The 27,009-nt window shown below is 40.3% G+C and overlaps 1 protein-coding gene across 1 annotated transcript in view; it reads right to left on the bottom strand.

The window, feature by feature from the left end:
- Positions 1–27,009, bottom strand: part of DPP4 (dipeptidyl peptidase 4) — a gene marked incomplete at its 5' end in the record, with an annotated part of 86,172 nt that overhangs the window by 7,438 nt on the left and 51,725 nt on the right. Inside the window, 13 exons of the mRNA XM_081095210.1 lie at positions 5,379–5,443; positions 8,464–8,563; positions 9,151–9,205; positions 12,721–12,915; positions 14,702–14,771; positions 17,035–17,133; positions 17,382–17,429; positions 19,537–19,658; positions 20,020–20,073; positions 20,974–21,041; positions 21,316–21,423; positions 23,683–23,727; positions 26,536–26,671. Of these exons, the coding sequence (XP_080951336.1) occupies positions 5,379–5,443; positions 8,464–8,563; positions 9,151–9,205; positions 12,721–12,915; positions 14,702–14,771; positions 17,035–17,133; positions 17,382–17,429; positions 19,537–19,658; positions 20,020–20,073; positions 20,974–21,041; positions 21,316–21,423; positions 23,683–23,727; positions 26,536–26,671 (1,165 nt within the window). The remainder of the gene's footprint in view (positions 1–5,378; positions 5,444–8,463; positions 8,564–9,150; positions 9,206–12,720; positions 12,916–14,701; positions 14,772–17,034; positions 17,134–17,381; positions 17,430–19,536; positions 19,659–20,019; positions 20,074–20,973; positions 21,042–21,315; positions 21,424–23,682; positions 23,728–26,535; positions 26,672–27,009) is intronic.

Raw genomic sequence — 27,009 nt, 5'->3', positions numbered from 1 at the left:
GCCACCGGTCTCATGGACAGCGCAGTACTTCAGTGACACACTAGCTTGGGTGTACTGACTTCTTAATGCATTCTCCCCCTTGAAACAAAGCCTTATAAAATAATATTAAATGGTGCTATGTGGGGAAGCACCAGCAATGCCACAGAAAACAGGGGCTACTGAAAATATTTAAGAAAAAATCAATTCAACCCACGATATCAGATGTTTTACTTGTTTACATCTCTCACACAACTGTCCCCACGAGATGCCAAGCAAAGAGCGCCCATCAACCCGACAGGGGGCTCTACCTTAGGCCTCAGCAAGCAACACTGGCTCCTTTAAAGATCACACAGCAGTCAACATTTTATCAGCACTCAACAAACAAGTTAAGGTTTGGCTTAAATCTGAAGGTCTCTCTCCCTTTGGCATATTCTGGGATAATAGAACAAATGTCAAATCAGTACAAGATGGCATATTTACAAAATTGCACCCTGTTTTGCATAACCTAACGATGCAGCAGTTCTTAAGGATTGAACATTTCAAATCTGCTAGCAGAAGACTGCCAAATCTATGACTGTTTCACACACTTGCCAAAAGCCTATCAAATTTTGAGCAAAATGCAAAATAAATCTCCTCTACAAGTTAAATCAGTCCCTTCTGTGTGTTCCAGGCTGCCCTCTCTCCTGGCAACCAGTCTCAGGACTTGGGTCTCATTTCCCTTGCCCTTGATCTTATACTCTTCTCTTATGCATTCATAAATCCATTCCCTCCCCAGTCTTCTGTCCTGCCTGATTGGTCCCTATTTGACCTGCTCTTCCCACAGACCTTCTTTGGTGTTATTCCTCCGTTCATGGGACCTGCTTCCCAACCCCGAGAATACCAGCTCTGTCTGCTATTCCTGTGTCTACTGTGCCTCACTGCCTCGTCCCTGTGCGGCCCGGGGAGAACACCTATGCTCCTCCTCTCCATCTTCCTCAGTCTGCCTAGGTTGGCCCCAGATAACTGCCCTCTCCCTTTTCTTCAATATCTGTATGTTATATAACATTTTGTGCCTCGGTTTCTGTGTCTGTAAAATTGAGATAAATTTAGAGCACTTATTTCAGAGAATTCAAAGGAAAATTGAACCTAACAGTTCATTCATGTAAAGAGCTTAGAATAATGTTTGGCCATAAACGTACGCACTTAATAAATGAATGAAAAAAAAGAAACAGATGGAACTGGATCCCCCTGGTTGAGAAGAGGGGTGGGAAGGTGACACCCTAACTTCTTGGCCACTTCCCTTCCCCTCCCTACATCCTTGGAAGGTACAGAATTCTTGGGACGCCACAGTCACAATTTGGGAACCAATAGCCTTTTTTATACCTATGAGGCACTTTGTCTAATTTAAGTTCATGCTTCACTACCTACTCTCTTTTATTTATCTCCCAAAGTTTTGCGGGCATGTTTTGTTTCACCAAGACACCTGAACAGTTAAAACAGCAGCCACCTTAAATAGTAAACGAAAGTCTACCACATGTTAGTATTTTTTTTATGGATTTAACTAAAATACCTATGGTTAACCATATAAGAGACTATTTGGCAAGGTGAGTCAGGAACCCACTCCTCAAAGTGTGGTCACAGTTGTTCATTGCTTATTATTGCTATTGGGGGTGAGGGTTCTCTCATTGGCTATCTGATGCCTGTGTTCAAGTCTGTCTGTGGACTGAAACCCACTGCAGAAAAAATGTGTACAGGTCAACACTGCCTATTAGCTGTGTGTGTCATCCCTACAGTTTGGCTGCTGACTTAGAGCTTCTGGGACCATCTCATTGGGGTTTTAAGGAGATGAACATTTTCCTTCTTCTTTGAGTCCCTGGTATCCTTTAAAAGTGCTTATGCACCACAAGAGTCTGATGGAGTCCCTGCCTTTGTCGCTGCAATGGGTTCAAGCCTTAGTTCCTGGGTCCCCTCATTTCAACAACAGTTTTGTGAGACGAGGAAAAGGTGCTCTCTCAGGATGCGGCCTCAGAGGTCCTCGCCTTAGGGGATGCATCATAGACTAGCTTTCACCAGTGTGCAAGCTAAACAATTGTTCATGGCATCCCTGGCTCTGCCACTGGAATTTGTATGTGGTTCCCCCAAGTCCCTTCCCCAAATGGTAGATAGAACCTTTATTTCACAAATGTGCCTCTCTTGGCGATCTGGGTTTCTCTAAGTTCTTCCAAATATGGGTCATCAATCACCTAATCATGAATCCCATTTGAGTTTTATTAAAATTTGTATTCTCTTCCAAAGGCTCTAGTGCTGGCCACTGCACAGATGATTTGTTAGCTGAAAACACGGACGAAGATCAGGGTCTTGCTTCTCACAGACACTTCGGGCCCTTTTATCCTGGATGTGCTGAAGGGAGTCATTGGCCAGAGTACATGGGAATCATTTTCAAAAAGCTGTCCTTCTGACCCAGGAAATGAACAGGGCAGTGAAAGCCTCTAAGAAATTACCTTCTTTGTCTTTTTAAAGAGGGTGGGAGGATAAATGGGGAGAGAGAGAGAGGAGAGAGAGAGAGAATAAATATAAACCACCTGGGAAAGAAAAGTAAAAGAAGATGGGGTCCAGAGGGGCAGCTGGGGCCTTGGAGGAAAATAGAATCTTTGAATATATTCTTGCCAGAGACAAAAGCACAGGCTCATTTAAAAAACAAAGGAGGGCAGCTTTATTCTAAAGCCTGCTGTGCACCAAAAATAGGCACTTTAGATTCAGTTCTCCACATTCAGAGGAAGCAGCAAACCAGGGTGGAAAGAATTCTGTGAATACATTCACCTCACTTTCTCCGGCCCACCTTAACCATTGCTGCCCAAATAATTCCTCTGAGTAACACATTGGGAACCTTTAGCTCCCTGGTACTGGCAGTTTTAATGTGTCCATTGCCAGCAGTGAAATCTGTGCCAAGAAAACCCGACTCCTGGCGGTGGAAGGATTAAACAGTCCTCGGGTGCCATCTGTGCAGTGAATCGAAGGAGTGACTCTGTGCACCCAGTGTGCGTGTGTTGCCATTGGCAGTGAGAAGTGACTTCTGTTTACATGACTAGCTCATGCAGCTGAACACCTAAGGGGAGAGATGAAAGCGGCCATGGCAGTGAGGGGTAGGCTGGGACAGAGGGGGACCATTGTGAGAACGAGGAGCCCATGGGAAGGTCTAAAAAAGATGAAATGGCAGATTAATTATCCAATAAGGGGAGGGCTGGTTAGAGGAAACACCCTGTTGGCAGATGTTCATCTGGGGAAGTAGGCTAGGTGCCATGAACTTGCTTAGATTCAGGATTTGGACTTGCCTGTGTACTTACTTCTAAGTTCAAAGACTTTTTTCAATATGTAATTTTGAAAGTGAATGTTTGATTCACCACCCACCAGCTTCTAGAGTCAGGGTTAGGATCCTGGGCAGTACACCTTCAATGTTTCAGGAATTTTTAGTACATTGGGCAATCTGCAAAGGGCCTTGGGCTACTCAGCAAATATGGCGTACTACAGAAGGGGTGGTTTTCAAATGCAAGCATCCTGGTCAGGTCATTGACAAGAAAATTCCAGCTGTAAAATGAGAGAGGTGGTGGAGACAGATTTTTATAACAATGTTTCCCTTCAAAGAGTTTAAAAATTAGATAGGGAAAAGTTTCAAGGTTTATACTTCATAGTGGGTAATCCAAAAAATATATAAGGTTGAGTAAAGCCTTAAATAGCTAAGAATACTGCAGAGGGGAAATGGGAGTACAATCCAACCATGAGTCCAAGACAGTGAAGTGGGGGCTCAACGAGATCTGAGGAAGACGTCATGGCATTCCAAAGGGGGTGCTACTCCTAAGGGAGAGCAGTACAAGTCTCCCAATAGATGGAGATGGAAAGGAAATGACATTCCACGCAGAGGGAAAAGAGGACAAAGCCCCCAAATATTCAGAGAACAGTGAACAGTCCAGGTAAAATGGGCCATTAAAGTGTTGTGGGTAGGGGTTAATCTCATAACTCTGTGGGGTATAGGGTAGAAGATACAAAGACAGCTAAGGGGAGATCAATTGGCCTATTGTTTTACAAGGGAAGGTAGTCATGTGATGGCAACGACATGGTTATGAAGAAGGGAATGGGTGTCTGAAGCAGCTTATTGGATGTGGAGGAGAAAGAGTGGAAAGAATGGAGTCCAAAGTATCATGTGGGACAGTTAGCAGAAATGGGGCTGGCCTGATTTGAGCATCTCACTTTATAGGTTGAAACACACACACACACACACACACACACACACACACACACATACACACACACACCCCTCCCTGCCTCTCCTCCACCAGCCTTGTTAAATAATGCTGAAAATAAGAGGTAGGACGGCACTGTCTATGCGTGTGTTGCAAAACTAGAAATTTTGAGTTTTATTGTGTTTTGATCAAGTGGCATTAGAATCCATAGTAAAAACATTTTATTAAAATGTGCAAATAATGCTCAGAGAAATGTATCAATATGAAACCCATATCTTGAGAGTTGTGGTACAAATTGTTCTCTTAAATTATTCTTGTTTTGTTTTGTTTTCCCTTCTTTCTTTCTTTTTAATTAACTGTCCTGGGAAGAGTTTTGAATTTCCTTTGGAGAATGTAAATATCAGATGATTTGCCTTGTCATCTGGAGTTTCAGCGTTTTTGACTAACATGACAGAATCAGGAACATTTTAGATGAGCCACAGTGCTAGAAGGGTCCCCCAGTCCTTAGACTAACACTTCCATCTACCTCAGTGTGGCTCTGGCTTCGTGGCAACATCCACACTAGCACATGGGGCTGCCACTATCACCGACAGCCCCATATTTCAAGTGCTGTAGCCCATCAGAAGAGCAACCTGCCCACGGGGTCTCCTGTCAGGCAACAGCCTGTTGGATGCTATTGAGCAATTAGGGTTCAAGGGCTTTTCGGGGTATGGCTCACTGTATTACTCCTCACCTACGTTAGTCAAATCTTGTGTGAAAAAAAACTACATGCTTAGTTATGAATAAGAAAATTATAAGCTTGTTCATACATCTTAATTATGATAATACCATAAAAAATTTAATATATTGCTAAAGTTTTAGAGTCTTCTGGCTGTAAAAAAAAATATGCTGAATTTGACATGTTTTCTAAACTGAAATTTTTATAATTAAAGTAATTATCTGGTGTTGCTTTGTATTTCCAAATGAATGCATATTGTGACCTATATAGCATACGATAAAGATTGTAATTATGCAGAATATAGTAGGGGAAGCTACTGGAGTATCTTTAAACCACCTGTGTTATTTCTTTCAACAAGAATTTTGTTGGAAATAAAAAAAATATATTTTATAAAATACAATTTAACATGTTCTTAAACCACTTCTAAATAGGTTATGAAATGGACCCGGTTCCTCATCTCTTACCTTGTAATGGTCAAGGTTGTCTTCTGGAGTAGGGAGACCCATGTAACGTTCTGTGTACACTGAATCTATGGTGGAGAAAAGAAAAAAAAGTTAATTCATACAACAAAAACTTTTCTTACTTTTATTGGGTTACTTTATGTGCTTTGGTATGTCTTAACTTTGCATAGGTCTGTAGTGTTATCCTCAGAAATATCTCCTCCAGATCATTTTTATTTGGCTTGTTAATTCAGCCAGACACCTGCTCAGACTCCTGCTTTCCACACTCTTGCCTAGCCTATCCCCAGTTAGCCCTCATGGTGAGTGCAGAGAGAGATCAAACTAGATGATCAGAAACCCAATCAATAACCCACTTTCAGGAAAAGCAAAGGTGAAGTGCTAAGAGGTCAGGAATCTATACATTAACATCTGACCTTCTCAAATAATCTTAATTAGGAAGTCACTTAATGCCTCAGTTGTCTTGAATGTTTTGGTCCTGACACAGTGTGTGCCCTAATTTATAATATGCTATTATTACCTTTTGGAAATCTCTAATAGTGTCCAATTACTGGTTGCTTAGATAAATCATAATTTTGGCAGGTTGAAATTCACTGTAATACAATAATTCAGTTATCATTTATATTTGCTGTATAACCCCATATTGGCTCAGCTACTCCATCATACTGCAAGTTAAACATTCGTTTTCTTTCATTTTGTGCAGAGGCCTCAATTTTGATGTAGTGGTTGGGTATTGTGAAACAGATTACATTAATATCTGTCTGCTGAAATGACATAAACTTTTTAACCTACCTATATATGGCAAAAAATGTATGCATTATTGGTTTGGTTATTTTGGGTTATTAAACATATTTTTGCTCTATTAAAAAAATTAATCATATATAATATCTATCATATATGATATGTGTATTATATCTTGCATATATGATTTTTATATCATATCAGTTATATCATATTATATACATTATATGTATTATTATATATGTCCTAAAATATCAGTGAGTTATTTCCAATATAACTTTAAAAATCTGAAAGAATTGTTTTGAAAGATGCTCCCTTAAATGACCAGATTATAGAAAATAAAAGTATAAGAATAATACATTGCCATTGTGCTGTATAGGTATGACTTGAATTTCACTGTAATTGTACAGGTATTTTAATACTGATCTCATTAATTCTTTAAATTAATATATCACCTAAACCACCAGCTCAAGCAACATTCTTACCCTTTTCGTAGATAAGAAAAGACATTGATAATGAGTGTTAATTGCTCCACATGTCTTCTTTTGACATGTCATTTCTATGCAAGTCTTAAATATTTTCCTCCAAACATGGTAAGAGTAGTATTTTGCCATTTTGGCTACAATAAATACAGACTATATGTGTTTTTACATGCCCAAAGGACAATAAAATAGAAAATATAATATTTTAGAGGATACTTTATGAGATCTTCATAAAATACTCATATCCTTTTAAAAATATTTAAATATGAATAACATAGTAATTTGATAGGGGAAAAATGTCCTTTTAGGGCAAAATAAATTTTTTCTCAAACAGCCACAGACTTCAATTCTTCTTGTCCTAGAACATAATAACCCTTTCTTATCAAACTTGCAAGTGTAAGATGTCACATTTTAAAAATAAAATTTAAAAAATGCATAATGCACCCTGGCTGATGTTGCTCAGTGATTAGAGCATGTGCTCCCGTGCACTGAAGGGTCATGGGTTTCATTCCAAGTCAAGGGCAGTGCCTGAGTTTGATCCCTGCCACCCTCCCCCAGGGGAGAGGGTAGGGGGAGATACATGCGGAAGGCAACCAATTGATGTATCTCTCCCACATCAATGTCTCTCTCTTTCTCTCCCTCTCTTCCACTGTCTCTAAAAATCAATGGAAAAAATATCCTCCTCAGATGAGGATTAACAACAACAAAATAGATAATGCAGTCGTAAACCTTTAGAAATATGCCATGAAATACCATATATGTGTTCCTTTGATCTGATCTGTTATGTAAAATTTTTCAAATTTACATATGTAGAAGAATTTTAGAAAGCTCCGATGTGTTAGGTTGGTCCATAGACATTTATGGAAGATTTCTTCTTATCATGACATGTCTCTAAACTCACAGTTTGTTCCTATTATTTTATTGACCACCAGAGGTCTCCAAAAACAAGCCATCCAATAGAATAATTATTAATATCAAGCAGAAAAGTGTTATATGGAAACAAATCCATGGTGTGAAGATCAAATCCTAACGATGTTCTCCAATTTTTTTAAAACAGAAAGATAGCAATATATTTTCTTACATTGGCTTCTCTTGATTTGGAGAGGGTTTAAAAAAGCATTTCCACAAGATCGGTGCTACCATATGTTAGGACATAAAATATTTAATGAGCATATTCATTATCGATGATTCTATGCTTACACTTCAGAAAGGACTTGAGATGGGGTCAGACGAGACACAGCAAAAAATTCATTTCCTCACTACCTCTGACTCTTCTTCCCTACTTACTGTTGCCCTGCTCACTCCTTCCCCCTTGGGAATTATAGTGTTACATGTGTATGATGCTTGATAGAATAACATTTTCTTGATGATGAAGATTACTTAGAGACAATGAAAAAAACAAACCTCCCAGAAATTCCATTGTCTCTACTCTCCTCTTTCCATCCAAAGCCTTACTTATATTTGATCTTTACCAGAAGAGAGACACATGTTTCTCTTATTCTGCTAATATGTGAAGCTCAACCCTCAAGATAGAATAAAGATAAGGAAGGGTTTATTTATCTGCAGAAATGTAGCATTGGGGATGTCTGGGAATTTGGAAAACAGAATTTGTTTACAAGATTTGTTGGTAAGAGATTTGAGAAACAGAATTTATTGCTAAGTAAATGTGTAGATAACATATATACCATCCAGCCTTTCACAGTAGCAGAATAAGGGAGATTGTTTTATTACAAGTCTCCATAAAGTATGTGTAAGATAAGTCAGTTTATTCACTGTAGAAATACTGCAACCCAAAAAGGAATGGTTTTGTCATTGGAATTTCAAGGTCAACACTCAGTGTCTCTTTGTACTTGATAGCAATTACATACCATAGAACTCCCATGCTGACACGGGCGCCACGGCTATTCCACACTTGAACACACGACTTCCTGCTCCCAGGACCATCGAGGTTACGTACCCTCCATATGACTAAGGAATGGAAATGGTTATTTTTATGGAGGTAAAGGAATTAAGAACATATGGTAAGCGAGTTGCAGTTTCCACATTTCTCACATCTTTATATATTGTGCCTCTTTAGAGATAGAAAGCATGGTAGAGGAGGCTTAAATTGGCCTTAATTGGACAGTATCTCAAGACACATTTTCAGAGCCCTGTCCCTTTTCTTAGTAGGTGTGAGGGGGAAAACACTGAAAAGTTGCTGGATAGTACCATTAAAAAAATTAAAATAAAAACAATAAACACTAAATATTTACAGACTTTGACTCATGAGAAAAAATCTTCCTCCCTCTCTCATTCCCCTTCTTCTTCCCTCCCTCTCTCCCTCTTTCTTTCCTTCCTCACTTCCCTCCTTCATCATAATAAACAAAGGTGTTTATAAACTTGGCTAGTAGGAACTCATTGCTTAGAGGTCTAGGACATTTTATTCGGACCTTTTAGATTAAAATGATAGACAGGATTTCATCTCCAAATATTTGCATACAAAAGATATATTCTCCTGCTCTGGGTTATATTCACCAAGAAATGTGTATAGAGTTATCAGCCAAACAACTACTCACCCAGCCCCAAATTGCAATTCGTTTGTCGTCCACAAATCCCATTTTTGAAAATTGTCTAAAATACATGGGAGGAGTCCACAGATTAGTATTATGTCGTATATAGAAAACTAAGATAAATATACAATGTGAAACCCTGACATTTGTTCTCTATTTCATTCTATGAGAAACTAAGATATATTACTGCCAGCAGTCAAACACCTGAGACCAATGTCTATCATTTTTAACTTAAGAGCCAGATGAACAAGGTTCACCTTCGTTGGAGTCCATAAAAATCGCACGTGTGTGTGTGTGTGTGTGTGTGTGTGTGTGTGTGTGTGTAGGGAGAGAAGGGTATGATTCACAGAAAACAAATCCTGGCAGTTTTTTTCACAGCTTTATATAAAAATTTGCAGCCCAGATGCACTTTTCTTTACATAATTGAATTTAAATCTCTCCAGATGTTTTTCAGTTTGCGAGAGGCTGCCCCTGCTGTGGAGAAATACAGGGGCCTGGAGAACATCTGGGTAGGACTTAGAAATGTATCTGAGCTCCCTACCTGAGAACTTAAAAACCATTCTCTAAATAAATCCCTTCTAATGATGGGTGTTGATTAGTTAGCTCAGCACTGTTAAACCAGAAAGACTTTTTCCTTGATGAATTAAGAACTCTTTTTGCCACAAAATAGCGTTCAAGATAGGAACCCAGGTAAAGAAAAAAGAAAAATGTTTTATGCTAAAAATACTCATCTTGGAATTACATAAAAAATAACTTACTTTTTAAAAATCTAGCCTTTGGGACACAATTTTGTAGTACTGAGGAGTGTGGGAAACCCTTGCTTTGACCTATATGTGACTTGGAGAATCTGTGTTTTCAATTGATAATGTATGTCTCAGGCTACCCTGAGTAAGCAATATTGCTTAAGCAATACTAATAAAAATCTAATGTAGTTTTCAACTCGTCATCTTCTTCTTCAGTAAACCTTTAAAATGTAGAATGTATATGTAAAAAAAAATGTGCACCAAGTCATGGGTGTAAACGTTGTTAGGTCTTTACAAAGTGAGCATATCCTTGAACAAAGATAAAGAGCTTACTATCACCCAGAAGTCTCTGGGTCGTTTGGGTTCTATAAAAATTTCACCTAAATTTGTGCCATGGTTTTGACTTTATGGAAATTGGGCTGTGCCTGGCTTCTTCCATTCAACAGTTTGCCTGTGAGATTCATCTATGTGGTGGTGTATAGTTCTTTTTAGTTGCTGAAAAAATACTCCATTGTATAAACACACTACATCTCATTACTTTTTAAAACTGCAGTTGTATATTGTGGATATTCAATTCTATAATTTTAGGGCTTGCCTCCATCAGACTTGAGAAGCCCTGGGAACTATCCCCTTTCTCCCAGGGGACCAATGCAAATACATAAAAACTCATTTGCAAAAGAGTACAGCTTCACTCTTGAAAAAAAATGTCCTCTCTCTAATCTAAGCCTCTCCTTTTTTGATTTTAAGGAAATAGTTCATCATTAGTGTTGGTATAAGAGACTCAGAAATACTCAATAAGTTGACATCTCTTCAGTTGTTCCTGTTCTTAAAGGAATTTTCCTCTACCCATTTAATCACTCACGATTTTTCTGCATTTCCTGGTTTATGACTTCACAATATTATTTTAAATCACCTACTTATTATGCTTCTGTGGACATTTAAGCACTTGGTTATAGAAAGTCAAAGATTACATTTCCCATTTACCAGTTGAACGCAACTGAATGTAAGACCTGGATTCCAACCCTGACTGACCTAATTTAGGACCCTCCATTTTATTCACCTGAAACATGTAATACCAACATCCACCTCCCAGGTTTGCTATGCAGCTTCAATGACAATGCACGTGAAACTTTTCCCATGTTGCACGCACATTAAGGAGTAACCAACATCTATAATTAAGATCTCTGTTAAGTCAGATCAAGTCTATCTCTACAGTCCCACAACTGGAGAGCACAAGAATGAAATGGGACTCATCCTTCACAAAGCCCTTATCATTGTGAATAATGAGGGTTGTGCTCCACACTTTTCCCAAAATTAGATGAGGAGTAATCCTTATCCAGCCGGCTGTAGGAGCCACTCCTAGGACTCCATAGTCTTCACCCTCCTCCAGGTTAAATAAACACGGAACTCCTCTCCTTATCCCTGCCTGTATGGATGGTTTGCTTGCTTCACTAGATGTTTACCCAAGTGCACATTTATCCTTCAATTTGTCCACGTGTTTGATGCATTTTGAGTTTCTGTTCCTCAAAGGGGGTAGCACACGTGTCAATTTCCTTTTTAGAGTCGCATATAGACAGGGATTTAGGAAATATCTTTTTTAAACTTTATATAAAGCTATAATTGTTATAGGCAGTTAGACAGACACGAGCAGAGCAAGGATGATGGGCAGAAAGCCCTGGATGCCTAGCAAGGGGCAAAACTGGGAAAAGGTTACTCCCCAGGTAACCTTTCCTCCCCTACCATATCGCTGGTCATGCGGTTTGGACCCCTGATTTTTCATTTCGCTAGTCATGATGTTTAGACCCCTAACCTTTTCCTCCCTAAAGATAACATCTAAGCCTCAGTTGTATTTCAGTTCCAGGCCCAGAAAAGCAGCAAAATCAGACAAATGACCCTAAGGCTGCTTCAGGACCAGCTACACCCTGGCACTTCCAAGCAGTGGAGACCGTGACCCTGAAAGAGCACACCTGGAAAGCTGATGATTATTCTGTTGAGCCCCCCCCCCCTGAGACCTCCCCTAAGATTTCCACCTGCAAGAGAGAGACAAACATGCTCAGGCTGAAGGAACCAGCCCATGTTCTCCCCCAGGGGAGCAGGCCCACACCATTCCCTCCCCGCTTCTTCCCACTAAGTGACTCCAGGAGACTTGCAACCAGAGGAGCAATGGGCAGCGGCAGCTCTTCCTGGGCTAACCCCCTGAACCTGTCTCCAAGGCCCCCTTTTCTCTGTCTTCTCAGTGAGCCAAAGCAGCCCAGCCTAGGCTCTCCTGGTGCTTCTCCTATGTCCTTCCTTGTTTCACTGTCCTAAGTATATTTTTGCTGAGGCCAATAAATTCTTGCTTGCTTTATTTTTTCTTTTAAATATTTTTATTGATTTTTTACAGCGAGGAAGGGAGAAGGATAGAGTCAGAAACATCGATGAGAGAGAAACATCGACCAGCTGCCTCCTGCACACCCTCCACTGGGGATGTGCCCGCAACCAAGGTACATGCCCTTGACTGAAATCGAACCTAGGACCCTTCAGTCCGCAGGCCGACACTCTATCCACTGAGCCAAATTGGTTAGGGAAATTCTTGCTTGCTTTGGTGCACTTTGTCTCTTGATTGAAATCTTTCCTTTAAGAAGACAAGATCCTACCTCTTGTTGTCCCACCAGTAACATATTAACACATATTTTTTTTTGTCTAAATATGATTATCTTCACAAAAAATCCACCCCAAGGATGAAACACTACAAGTTCATGCCAGGACACTTTAAATTCTTTACACTTTAGGGAATTAAATATAAATTGGATGAGGGAGATCAGACCTTTGAATTTATCTCCTAGTCACTCACTTGGCTGCTTCAATTTGATCTTCAACTTCAAATGTTCCCAATCTTCTGTTGATTGCATGCATGATCTTATCTCCTTGGTAACCGCTTCCTCTGCCATCAAAGCTAGCTACTATAATATTTTCTGTGCTTGCAAGGTAAGTAGCCCAGCTGAGTTTGAAGGTGGCATCTGCTTTTTGACTACAGGGGCCTGCATACCTGTGGGGGGAAAAAACAAATTTTTAGCCTGTATGGTTTTCCTGAACCGATTGAGGAGTGCTTGCATTTCTAATCCTTGTGGACAAGAAGTGTGCATCTTTCCTGATCATGAGCCTGAAATCGTGCCAGCCACCGAGGTGTTCACAATAGGTCTTCTAATACTTGGCAACATGACTATAATGACTGTGTGTTCCCTTCAGATATGTACCCATTAATTTCATCTTTGAAGATTGTTATCAAACAGACTTCATTGGCCAACATTTTCTTGGAAATCAAAGAAATAAATTTCTCTGCAGAATTATGTTATGAAAAAATAACGAGGATGACAATAAATGCAGCTTTGAAAACGCCTTTCCATCTCAGCTTACAAAGATTTCTTTCCTAGACTCCAAGTGTCTTTCCTAGGTTGGAACTTCCTTAGGGACTTTGACTACTACATGATATGCATCGCATTTCCTCCACTTCTCAGCACCAGGGTGCACACTAAAGCTCCCAAAATCATGTGGAATGGACCAAAGTATGAATGAACACGATTCTTTAAAAGTTCCAAGGATAAGCAGACTATTTGAAATTGGGTAGGTTGTTTGGCGTTCTATTTGTTAACAAGTTTAACTCCCTTGAATCTGCGATCTTTATAAGCTACATCTTACCCAATACACAGCTGTATGCAAATTTCTCTCCAAGCCCTCTCTTTTCCCCTTGTTAATCAAAAGAGGCTCCCCATCGCTTCCTCATTGCTTTTAATTTAAACATCTGGAAACTTAAAATACCTCTTTCCTTCAGCTTATATGTTTTGTTTACACAGAACTGTAAATACAATGGAACATGGCTGTATCTGATGCTAAATGTGTACCCTTCCTTCTTTTGCTGGTAACAACAGAAATGTGGTGTTCCTGAGTTTGAGCTTCAGTTTTTCTCTTCTGCATAATGGGCCCAACAGAACTCACCACATGGGTTTGCTGTGTGAACCAAAGAAGGCAAGTCACCTGGCACACACAAGGCACCCAACCCATTTGTTGTTTTGTTTTGTTCTGTTCTGTTTTGTTTTGAATAAAGGAAATGAGTCAAGCTAGAACAGGAAGACTGGCATTGTGGCATTGTGGGTGAAGTCAGAGCAATTTTAGAAGGATGAAAGTTAAATGTATTCCTAATAATTATCAAAGATGTTTCACAAAGCTGCCATATTTAGAATTCACATGAGTTCACAGTTATTGCTCAAAGACTTGTGATTTCAGAACTTTCTTTAAGATTTGAAGAAGTTTGGATTATAATGACTACTTTCTTATATCACATATGTTCTTTTCACCAAAAAGAGGAATGGAAAATACCAGGCAGTGATATTTCAGGAACTAAAGAAAAACCTGATGTCCTATTAAAACAAAGGCAATCATGGGAAATGTTGTGGCCAAGTTTGTGGGTAAGGAAACTGTAAAAGCTGTTAATACCATCTTTCTCATTAAAATGTCCACAATGAAAGGATAAAAATGGGGACTTGAGAATTCCTTTGGAATTCTCTTGGAGTTCAGGGAAACAAATAAAAACAAACTCCATATGCTATTATGATGAAAGAAGGGTGTCTCCCTTCTCCATTAAAAAGAAGGTAGAAAATACATGCTTGGGTCTGTGATTACAAAATAGAAGGAAATAGTAAAATTGCTGCACAGTGATCCAGGAAGAGAGAAAGGATGTGTTTTGCTTTAGTTTTTCAGCAAGCTACACTGAGCATAAAAAAGTACAATAGTTAATTTCTGAATTTTTAGTTCCCTCCTCTTGAATACATACTTACACATCTATTAGTAGAGGATATTTCTTGGATTTATCAAAATGAGGAGGCAAGATCATCTGATACCAAAATTCTAAACAAACAGAAAGATTAATTAGTGAATTAAGAACAATGATTAGCACATGATTTTGGTTCCTTAACTGTTAGTAATAAGTCATATCTAGAGTTTAAAAATGTGTTAAATTAGAATAGGAAAAAGAAGTGAACTACTTGCATTCAGAATGCTTTTAAGAAATAAAATCATTCTCTATCAGGTTAAAATACTAGTTCAGATTAAATCAATAAAATTGTTTCTAATGTATCTACTAATTACTATTAAATACATTGGCGCCTTGTAAGATAAAAGTGCATTTTAGAATTGCTAATGCTTTGTTTTTGTGATTCTGTTCTTTGGCATTTTGATCTACTTATCTAGTTTGTTTATGGCTTATGTTCTAAGTTTGCCTGCAAAATGTTTTCCTCTTCTTGAATTTCCTTGAAGATGTTTAGGATTTTTAGTTGGCCCCAATTCTATTTTAAAGCTCTTATCTAATAACATTTGTGTAATTCTTATTGCCATCCCAGGCCACGAAGCCGAGCTCCCATTCTCAGCTGTATGCTTCACAGCATGAAATCAGGCTTACATAGAGCAGACTGTTGGGTACTTTCTATACGATCTTTCCCAGGCCTGTTTAATTCTCTGTGCTTGATTTAACATCAGTTCAATAAAATGTGTCCCTAAATAATGAATTGGTTTCCTTTGCTCCCAAATTCAGGTTGATGAGCTAGACTAATAAATCAAAAAGAGAGAAAAAAATGAGTTGTTCCATATTTTAATAAGATTGCCTCCAGCTTCAGGAGATTGGACTAACCTGTAGGGAAAAATTTCCCTGTCTGGAGCTGCTTCTTCCTTAGATTTATCTTTTTGGTTTTTTTGTGACAATTATTTTAATTGTTGAAAAAAGTAAGATTTAGGAGTGAAGTCTTTATATAGACTTCTCCCATTTGTATGTTACTGATTATTTTATGTCTTTTGATCAAATGTATTTATAAGATCAGAAATGTCAGTGTTTATTACATTTTGATCTATGAGTTAGTTGATCATAATGTTTCTAATGAATATGCCAAACCCACCATTGGATCTCTCTTTTGTTTGAATTAGCACTAGTTGATTAGAAGTGTTTTAGTTCCCCCCTTTGAAGATGCGCAGTCTATTCTTTGGGGAGTGGGTGTTCCTTCTAATCCCTAGTCCTACCTCCCTTTGCTCCCTCCTCCCAGACTCTCCCTAGGCCTTTCTTTCCTGGAGTTTGAATGGTATAATCATGCCCCAGCTGGAGCCTCCCCCTCTGGCAACACCATCCTTCACTTTCTATCAGGTTATCTATCCAGTCCTGTGGTTTCCCTGGCCCTAAAACCTTCTGGAGCTCCCCACTGTTTACCAACTGAAATAGAACTTCACATTTTGGTATTCAATGCCTCTGTACCTGGAAGTCCAGCTAGTTCTCCCAAACACTAAGGGGGTAAGCCCTTGCCAGATAAGCCTGGTACAGGGGGAGCAGCTCTGGCAATGCTTGGAAACTTATTACAAACTCAGAATCCTGGGCCCACCCTAATAGGAATGTGCATATTATCAAGGTCCAAGGTGACTCTTTTGCACATTCAGTTTGAATAGCACTGCTCTAGGCTGTTCTTCAGAGGTGCCCTACACTTCCCAGGGCTCTTCCTGCCATTTAAAATTAGATGAGGTGAGTTTTTTTCTATTATTGTCCTATATTTAAAAAAAATAAATCTAATACTGTCAACAATAAAATTAAATTTAAAAAATAAATCTAAAATAAATCCTGATGGATTTCTCCCTCTTTATGAATTGTCAGCCCTTAGAAAAAAAACAAGCAAGCAAACAGAAATGAACAAATTATAAGATTTCCTACTTGTTGTTCTTAGTGATCCCTTAATATAATCCATGATCAAGCAACCAGGCCAAGGACTAGAGTAACTCTTTCTTGGGACTAGAGGGTTAGGAAAAATTCAGAATTTCTCTCCTGAGACAGAGTTTCAACATTGTATAGCAAACCTTAATTTTTTTATACAACCATCTTAGATATTTTTTGTCACTTTGGGTTAAGAGAAAGTACATGAAGGTATCATTAAGTTAAACACACAATTAAGACTTATTAGGAGAAAAGAGTTACTATTGAGATGAGTGATGCTGTATTTTAAGACAAAAGAACGTAAAACTAGTAGTTCTTGTGACAACATTTCATGGGGAGACAACCTTCAATTCCATTTATATACACTCTGAAATGCATATTTTCAGATCAAGTGATTGTATTTATTTGTATTTTTATTTAACTTACTCGTCCCATTCAAATGAAAGAAGTCCAGTGTTTTACTTGGCATCTGGATGTTCTGCAGTGTCTCATACAAAGCTGTATTGTTTTCCAGGAGTCTCAGTTCTAAACAAATAGTCGAGATTACCGGAAATTCATTACAATGTGAAGCATTTGCATTGTGCAAAGCAATAAAGCACAAGTGGACAATTCACTGATGGGACTATGCATGCATCAGGTTATAAACCGTGTGTTCAGTGTAACTGTTAAGACACTCTAAAGCCAAAGAAAATCCCACTACATTAAGTACACATCGGTCCTGTTTACATACACTTTTCTAAGAAGCAAAAGAATGATGAAATAAAAGAGAATACCTTTATCATTGCTGCTGCTATGCAAACTATAGCGGGGGATTTGCGGGCCTGTTAACATAATCAGGGAAAAAATATATTTTAATACATTTTAGCATAGTATTCTTTTTTTTTTCTAAATACATATTTTTCAAAAAAGGCATTTATTACCATTTAACGTTGATAGAATTTTGATACCATTTAACTTTGATGGAATACATATCATAGTGGATAAGGGACTTAATAAGTGTTAGCTGTTTTCCCTTCCTTAAAATCAGTGCAACTTGAGTGTGAGTGTGAGAAATATTACCAGAAAGGCACAGGGCTCAGGGGAAAGAAGCAGGAAATGAACTTCTGGCCCTGCTGGTGCCTCCGGCACGTTATCATTCTGGTGCCCAATTTCCTCATTTGTGCACTAAGCCGTTGGAGAGCTGCTAGGATTCTCTGCCCTAAATCCACAATCCCGAAGGACCACACAAGTCCTCAGGCCCGCTGCCCCTCTGAGTGGAGCTGTGGAGCCAGCCTCCCCTAGGGGAGGGCGGATTTCCCTCCCGCTGCCCACGGAGGAGTCCTCAGCCTCGCGGCACATCTGCACAGTGCCTGACTTGGATAAGCAGTTCCTTCCTGGCATGCAAAAGTGTTTTTCTCACCCTCCCATATCTTCACTATTTATCCCAACTGTGGGAGTTGCAGAGTGGAAGGTAATGTATAGAAAAGCTATTTTGTGAGCTATTTAATTTTCTGCATTTGGATAATATTAATTTTTTCCTTGATCAGGACCACAGTGAAAGCATTACCTGGTATACAGACCTGGGTTTGAATCCTGTCTTACCTGCAGTGTGACTTAGGACAACATATCGATGCTTCAGTTTCCTCATATAAAATGAGGATAATATTATCTACATTAAAGAGTTTTCTCAAGGATCAAACTTGATCATGAAGCTAAAACTTTTAACACAGTGCGAAACAGCCATAGTAAAGAGCCATAAAGAAAACTATGATAATGAAGCAACTATGCTAGTAAAGAAAGATTCGGATAACTGGTTTGAAGACCTATTTTGGTTAGGAACAGTTTCCAGAATATCCAGATTCTGTCATTTTGAGATGTAATTTAGCACAGTATTACAGGGAGGACTTGGGAGACAGGGGCCTGTGTTTTAACCCTGTTGTGCCTTTATTAGCTGTGTGACCTGTGGACATCACATTACCTCTCCTTGTCCAGGTTTCTTCATTTATAATAAAAAACACACACACACAATAATAACAATAGCAACAGAAGATAGGGCAGTGAGCAAGTGGGGTAATGGGCACCATCCACATACATTTTCTCATTTAAAAGGGAAAGTGCAAAAAATAATAAACCATTCACAGTATCTTATATAATAAAACCCTAATGTGCAAATTGACCGAATGGCAGAACGACTGGTTACTATGACACGCACTGACCACCAGGGGGAAGACACTCAACACAGGAGCTGCCCACTGGTGGTCAGTGCACTCCCACAGGGGGAGCACCCCTCAGCCAGAAGCCGGGCTCATGCAGCCACAGTGGCAGGAGCCTCTCCTGCCTCCATTGCAGGCGGGCGGTAAGGAGTGAGGGGTCCCGGACTGGGAGAGCCCTGGACTGTGAGAGGGATGTCTGACTGCTGGCTTAGGCCCAATGCCCCCAGGGGACATCCTCCAGGCATCCCAGACTGCGAGAGGGCGCAGACCCGGCTGAGAGACCCTCTGCGCCAGTGCACGAATCTAGTGCACTGGGCCTCTAGTGTTTATATCTAAGGATGGAGTGCTATGTTACACAAGAGCTCTGGGGTGTGACTGTTTTCAGAATAAAACAAGCCTCTTGGTTAGAAGGGGAAGGAAAGGTGATTAACTCACCACTTAGATGTGAGTGAAGAGGACTTATATGATTTCAAGAACTCCTCAGATTCAAAAGGAGAGAACTGAGCAGGGAAGAAAGAATGTTTCCTAAACTGGACATAGAAAGAGAGACTTCACGGATGGAAATGCTGAGCCAGGAGGTAGTAAGAAGGTTGTCCAGAGAGAGGAGGGGCCATCAGCTGGGGAAGTGTGGAGGGAGGGGAGCTCACAAGCAGAGGGATGGAGGGAGCTACTTCAGATGGACATTGTGGGTACCCACTGCTGCTAATCTACCTCCCAGAGGTCAGGTCACACTTACCTGAACATCTCAGCTGATAGTACTTCGCCCCTTTACTAAATGATGCCGAATAGTACTGACACCTTTCTGGATCCAGCTCACAACTCAGACATGTCACGTTTGCGTAGTTATTAAGTTGGATTCTGTAAAACCAATGGCAGAAATTAAGTGTTTGATTAAAGGGTAAAGAAAGAGAGGAATTGAATAATGCCCTATTCCAAGATATCAGAATGCCAAAGCAATCCTCGGAAACTTTTAAAAATCAAAACTATGCACTGATTCATAATAACCTCAAACCTCCCAATGTTTGGAAATATCACAAAACATCTAATAAAGTCATTCTCTTTTGTTGACCTGCAGATTGATTTATAAAGAAATAAAAGCATTTGAGAATAACTGCAGTTTAATATATTAATTAGGATAAGCTTTTCCTCCCCCCCCCCAAAGAATCAAGAAAGTGTTCACCAGCTTAAAAGACTCAGATCAATTTGACAGAATTCTTACTTATAAAGATTTCTTCCTCCTGGCATTCCTTTATATTCATTACTGATGTAGTATCTGGGAAGAAAATAAATGAAGTGTTTATTAATTATGTTTTTAAGAAAAGTCAAGTACATCGTATTTAACTCAACACCAAGCATTAGTGCTCATACATTAGTACTTGCCCTTCTTTTACAATTTTCCCCTGCCCCTGGCCCCCAGAAGCCATTTTTTGCCATCATCTCTAAATAGGATATTCTTTTTATTTAACAGACTGAAATATCTGAATGCCAGGATTGCTCCCCTAACTAAAGTGGCAAGGAAAATCTCAAAAGAAGTATTTTCTAGGAAAAAATGTAATTGGACAATGAACTTGAAGTTGAGACCCCATTTATCTATACTGTTTCCCGTATTTTCTGGTTTATAACCCACTCCTAGATGGCAGCAGCCCCATCTGAAGAGAACCTTTGAAAACTGCTTTGGGCAGTGGCCACCTTCTTCCATGGGGAGACCAATGAAGAATTACAACTGTGCCCGAGATTCTAATGAAAATGAACACTCCCTTCCCCACCAATTCATGGTAGCCGACAACCTCTGCAAAGCTTTCCATTTTCCAGAGTAAGGCCGAGACATGGGCAGTTAAAATAGCTGCTCCAAGCCTACCAAAATGTCAGTGCCAGTTGGAATTTAATGAAATGCCCCTGAATACTAGTTCAGTATTCCAAGGTGGTTAAGAAAAAGAGGCTACAGCTCTTCTAGTGTAAAGCAGGTAAGAGCAAGAGGTAGAGCTGCTTGGTGGCAGGGTATCAAATCTGCTGAGCATATGTGAAAATCATTAAGGCTCCGTATGTTAAAAAGAAAAAAAAAATCTGAACTCATTCCAAACAGACTACTCTTTATTTGTATGATATTTTTTTCCTATTTCTGGGCAAAGAGGGTGTGATTACGACGAGTACATTTACCTCCTAGAATACTCACAGGTAATCGTTGGTAAGGGCTTCTATCCCGATGACTTCCCAGGCTCCTTTTGTAATAAATGTGCAATCCTGATTGGGATTTTTTTTAAAAAAGAGGTTGATTAGACTCTCTTTCTAACTGAGGTTAAGGAGAGAATTAAATCATTTCTATTAGGAATTCAGATCATCTCAGGTCTTTTTCTTGGGTCTCCCACCCCATCCACCTTACTTTGATGCACCGAGAACTTGGAGTTAGTTTGATTATTTGTACACATTCATCGAATGCCTTCCACTTCAAGTCAGATTCAAAAAAATAAATAAATAAATAAAACCAACCTGAAATGAATTGTGTAAGAATACTTACTGGCTTATCAATTTGGAAAAGACAAATGTGTTTGTAGCCCTCACTATTGCTCATGATCTTGTAGAAGCTATTCCCATCAGAGGTAAAATGAGGTTCTGCAGGCTTAAACTAGAAAATAATAGAAAACAAAAAGCATGTTAAAGCACAGTCATCTCATCTCAGTCCCAGCTTTAGTTTTAGAAATTACAACACCTATGCTTGAAACCCAGCCTTCATTTACTTGCCAAATGAAACCAATTTTGTCTTGAAAGAAAATTCTCCTTCTAGAAAATGCAGACAAAAAGATCTAAGTCCTAGAGAATTCTTTTGTGAGGAGCAAATGAGAGCATGCCCATAAGGAAGCTTACATAGGATACGCAATGCATAGCAAGCAGTTACTGTTATTCTTGGACATCTCTCTTTGAGGGCTAATGCTGACTTCTGGCTATAGATGTGCAAAAATTAGCATTCGCCTTGCAGTTGCAAGTAGTAAACTTCCTCAGTGTCACAAATGCGCTTTCTTGAAGCAGACTAATATTATTGTTGACTGTCTTTTACACAGATTTCCTTATGAAAAGTCAGACTTAGAAAGCCTTTAACCATTTCTGGACTAGATACCATAAGAAATGTGTCGTGTATTTCAGTACAGAAACATTCATATAGTTATCATTTTTATTATAAGCCTCTTCATTTTGCTGAATACGATCAACAGTTTACAAAAAAACAGTTGTATGGAAATATAGAACAAAATTTCCATTTTTTTTACAGTGCAATAAAGATAGTTCTCAGAACATAATGTTGTTTAAGCAGAAAGAGTATCTACCCCAGCCTGAAAGGAATATGTCGCTTCACAACTTCAGTTTCCTTACTACATTTGAGAGCAGGTAGGAGATGGCCTTTTGAAATTGTTGGTTCCCTTCACCCTTGATGTTTCCTTTCTCATCAGCTCCCATTTTGGAAATGAAGAAAAATGCTCTCCGGTTCTCTTTAGTGATTCAAAGCGAATTCATTTATGGAGCAAGCTGAGGCGTGCAGTACACTGTTCTCATTACAGAGCTCTGAAACACATTCCCCTCTCTAGACCTGTGTTCACAGCCTTATCTTTTTAATACATTTCCCTGTTTCCCCTGGATGGAGTTGTGCCTAGTAGAAATGTGTGAAAAGTGGCATCTGTCTGGTTAAATACAGAGAGGAAAAAACATATTTTTTTCCAGAGAGTCGTGAGGAAGTGTAGCATGTCTCTTGCCATGGAGGAAACCACTTTTCATGTTGGCAAACCTCTCTCCTCTGCCCAATCAATGCCTGAAGAGAAAGGACGTGTGAATGCTATCGAGCTCCCAGCCCAGCTGGAAGGGGCCGTGCTCCTGAACCAGGGGGCCCCACATCCATACCCAACGAGCTGTGAAAGCTTGGCATGCTTTGTGTCACCTTGTTTCTCTCTTAAAGAGGGCTTAACAGAAGCGGTCATAAAAGCTAGGTGAGATTCAGGCTCCATCTTTCACATGAGGTGCCACGATGGCTGGAGTTCCTTTATCCACTTGCTTCATTCCATGGCTTACAGCAGCATGGTTGGTGATTCTGCCCAAGGCCTACTACGCATTGCGATGGGAGTTAGAAGCCCGAGAAGTCTCCGAGGGTCACTGCGCTTTCTTAGGTAAAGCTCTGCATCTGGGGCCTATCCAAGTGTCAATCCACATGAGTATAACGTGCTCCAGAGAGAGCTGCATGGGGGTGTGACGTGCATGCCACTGAATTTCTGCTGATGTACAGTGGTCACATCTCCTTCCACACTTGTGCAGGCCATGGATGCAAACCATGTTTTTTGTCTCCGAAGCACATAACTTCAAACAGGAGGTCAGTGAGCACATTCAGCATCTTAGCTGCAGTGAGTGATTGCTTTTCACACACCGGGAGCTACCATTTGCCTAGAGCAGTGGTCGGCAAACTGCGGCCCCTTGAGTGTGGCTCTTCCACAAAATACCACGTGTGGGCGCGCACGTACAGTGCGACTGAAACTTCGTGGCCACACTCAAGGGGCCAAAGAGCCTCATGTGGCTCGTGAGCCACCGTTTGCCGACCACGGGCCTAGAGTATGTGTCTTGTTTTGTCTGCTCATCATTATTGCTTTTCTGCCTTTTGGCTAAGATCAAGTGCATGTTCTTCATTGATTTTTCCATTTGTCCCCTTACTTTTTTCAACTGAGTATGTTATCCTTGTCTATAAAAAGATGTCTCTGCAGGGAGCATGTAAATATTTTGAGAAACAGGTAAACACATATCTTTACTATTAGCAAGTAACCTAGGGCCCTTGTTTGGTATATCTACATATTAAATAGCTCTGAGTATCTGAGCCATACAACAGAAAAACCCATAACTCTTAAACACTTACTCTTCCAACCCAGCCAGTAGTACTCGCTTCAATATGTTGCCGTGACTAGGAGGGAAAAAGACAAAGACAGTGTTTTAAAAATAAGTGAGATAGGAATTCAATTCTTTAGTCCTAATTTGTGGTAATATAAATAAAATTGCATTTATAATAAAATAATTAAAAACATTCTCCATTCATATATTTGTATCTGTGTTAGTATTTTTTATATATTATATAATTACTAGAGGCCCAGTGCATGAAATTTGTGCACGGGGCAGGATCCCCTCAGCCCAGCCTGTACCTTCTCCAATCCCGGACCCATCGGGGGATGTCCGACTGCCAGTTTAGGCCAGATCCCGGACCTAAACCGGCAGTCAGACATCCCTCTCACAATCCTGGACTGCTGGCTCCTAATCGCTCACCTGCCTGCCTGCCTGCCTGGTAGCCCCCATCTGCCCCCCCCCCACCAGCCTAGTTGTCCCTCACTGCCCCCCCTGCCAGCCTAATTGTCCCAACTGCCCCACCTGCCAGCCTGGTTGCCCCCAACTGCATCTCTCTGCTGGCCTGGTCACCCCTAACTGCCCCCTCTGCTGGCCTGGTTGCCCCCAACTGCACCCCCTGTTGGCTTGGTTGCCCCTCATGGCCCCCCCCACAAGTCTGGTTGCCCTACGCAGCCTGCTGTTCAGTCATTTGGTCATCCCTCACTGACCCCCCTGCCGGCCTGGTCATAGGCAGCCATCTTGTGAGGGTGTGAGGGTTAATTTGCATATTACCTCTTTATTATATCGGATATAACTTACCTCTCTTACCTAGAGCTCTGTCCTGGGTCCATACCCACCTGATGCCCTGAAGCTCTACTGGCATTTCAGTTCAACATGTAAAGAACTGGGATAACCTCATTATCTTCCCTCCATCCCCACCAGCTTGTTCTTACTCCTTCATTCTTCTCCTAGTTCAAGCATTTCACACTCAAAGGCTACCATGGGCCAAATAAATGAGGCATGCAGCCCGCGGGCTGCGAGTTTGACATGCTTGTCCTAGTTAGTGGCTGATTCACCCAAGCCATAGATGTGGAATCACTCTAGACTCCTACTCTTCTGTGGTGAGTCACTCCCTCAGCCCCTGCCATCTAGTTCTTTGACTTTGCTTGTCCTTGTCCACCACTACTGCTCTAGTTTATGGCCTCAGGTGTGCCTTGGTGCATTGCCCTGATCTCCTGGGTGGAGACCCTGCTCTTCTTCTCTCCTACCAGACAGCTCTCCACCTGTTCAACCCCCAGCCTACTTCATTTGGCAACAGGTAGCTCTATCTCACCATCATCCTTTCCTATTTAAAATAGCTCTCATGTCTTTAAGATATGTCCAAAGTTCTCAGAATGGCACCTGAGCCTTATTCTGGATCTCCAACTTCAGTTCTCCCCATTGTCCTTCTCTCCCAAACCTAGGCCTATGTACCTCGCCCCCCCCCCCCCCCCCCCGCAATCTTGCATGCTCCAACCTATTTACACTGCACAGCTTCTACTCATAGGGCCTTTATTCCTTTACCTGCCCAGCATATGGCAATTTATTCCAGAAGGATCCAGGTCTCTCCCACTTCATATCCCATCCCACTGTGTCTGCCCTCAGTCAAGTTGATCTTATTCCTTTTCTCTACATTCTTTGAGCCTTGCTTATGCCCTTCTAGGGCATAATACTCTGATATTGGATAGTTTAATTGGCGGGAAGCAAAAAACTTAGGTTTTACACTTTGCATTCAGGTTATTGTGTGACCTTAACCAGCTCCCTAACCTTACTGAGCCTCAGTCTCCACAGTGTGTGGCTACTGTGAGTGTTCAAGAAATGGTAACTATTACTATTGATTTTTCTAATAGTAATGGTATTCCTTACTGGAACATAAATATTTGGCGGAAAGGCATACGGTCTAATTATTTTTTTATTTTAAAAAAATATCCAGTGCTTAGCACAGAGCTGGGAAAATAATAGTGTTTGTTGCATAAAGAAACGAATGAATGAATCAAGATACTGGGTGCCTAAACTTTCTGAGGTGAGACTCTGTCCTTTTCCCAACCAGGATGGGAACAGTAAGGGATGGTGTGCAGGCCCATTACCAGAAAAGCAGTTTGTAGAGGTGTCGCTGACTTACGCCAGCAAACCTCCACCAGGCTTTACTCTCCCTGGGGAACTGGCTCCCAAAGGGGCTTTAATCCTGCTGCACCAGCCTGGCTGTACCCTGTGGTCTCCTGGATGGACAAATCCCCCCCCCCCGCCCCGCCCTCTGCTTACCTGGCACCTCAAGGTTGGATCAACACTCTCATTTGCTTCATTGTTGCCACCCTCAGACTGGTAGTTCTATATTTAAATTCTAAAACTGTTTACTGCTTAAAGATAGTCATGGTATGGTATAAATCTGTAGCCTCTTGATATTTGTTTTGTTTCATATATATATATATATATATATATATATATATATATATATATATATTCATTCAGCCCGTCATTCCCCATCCCATGTATTTTCTCTTTTGAAACACACTTCATTGACTGCGCAGAACCTGGCCTCTGGTACTTTTGAATTTTGACATCAAATTCTATCTTCTGGGTTTCCAATCACCAACCTTCCCAAGTGGCAATATCCATAACCAAAACAGCATGACCCGTGAGCGAAGGTGAAATAGAAGCACCGCCAGATATCCCGTTACAGTATCTAAAAGTTAGTCAATACTTACTTACTGCCTCAGGGTCAGACAAAGAGTTGGAAAGAACAGAAACTCAAACTTTACTTCCTGATGCCCAAACATTCCCTCTCTCCCAGTTTTCACACAGCCCTTTGCTGATAACATGTAGCTTTAGAAGCAGAACATCCCATCAACCTTACCACTAAGCAATTCCATTTGGGAGTGGACTCATTATAGTCACAAATATCTATTATTGAATAGTTCTGAATCCTCCGGAGCCACTGCAAAGAAATCCTTTCTTTGGTTGCCCATGTCACGTCACACAAGTAGTGATCCCTGGAAGAAAGGAAGGAAGGAAGAAGGGGAGAATACTTATTTCTAGATCTTGGTACATTTAGACATTCTACTCAATGCAATGAATCTTAATGGGAAGACAATTTTAAATGTCTGTTGAAAGCATTTAATACCATTGTGAATGAAAAAGAGGTCTTATGGAAAGCAACCTCACGGGGTGATCTGATCATAAATTCCTAACTGGGCCGGTTATGGTGCTTCAAGCCTATAATGTCTTTAGTAAAAGGTCCATTTTTTGCCTTAAGCAAGCCCTGTTTATTTTAGTGCATGTAGGTAACACACCTTTGAAATGTCTCCTTTTAGACCTCTCAGGAGCAAAA

This window comes from Myotis nattereri (genome assembly GCF_964212035.1).
Source record: "Myotis nattereri genome assembly, chromosome: 7".
Taxonomy (NCBI): Eukaryota; Metazoa; Chordata; class Mammalia; order Chiroptera; family Vespertilionidae; genus Myotis; species Myotis nattereri.
This window is presented reverse-complemented; position numbering and strand designations above follow the sequence as displayed.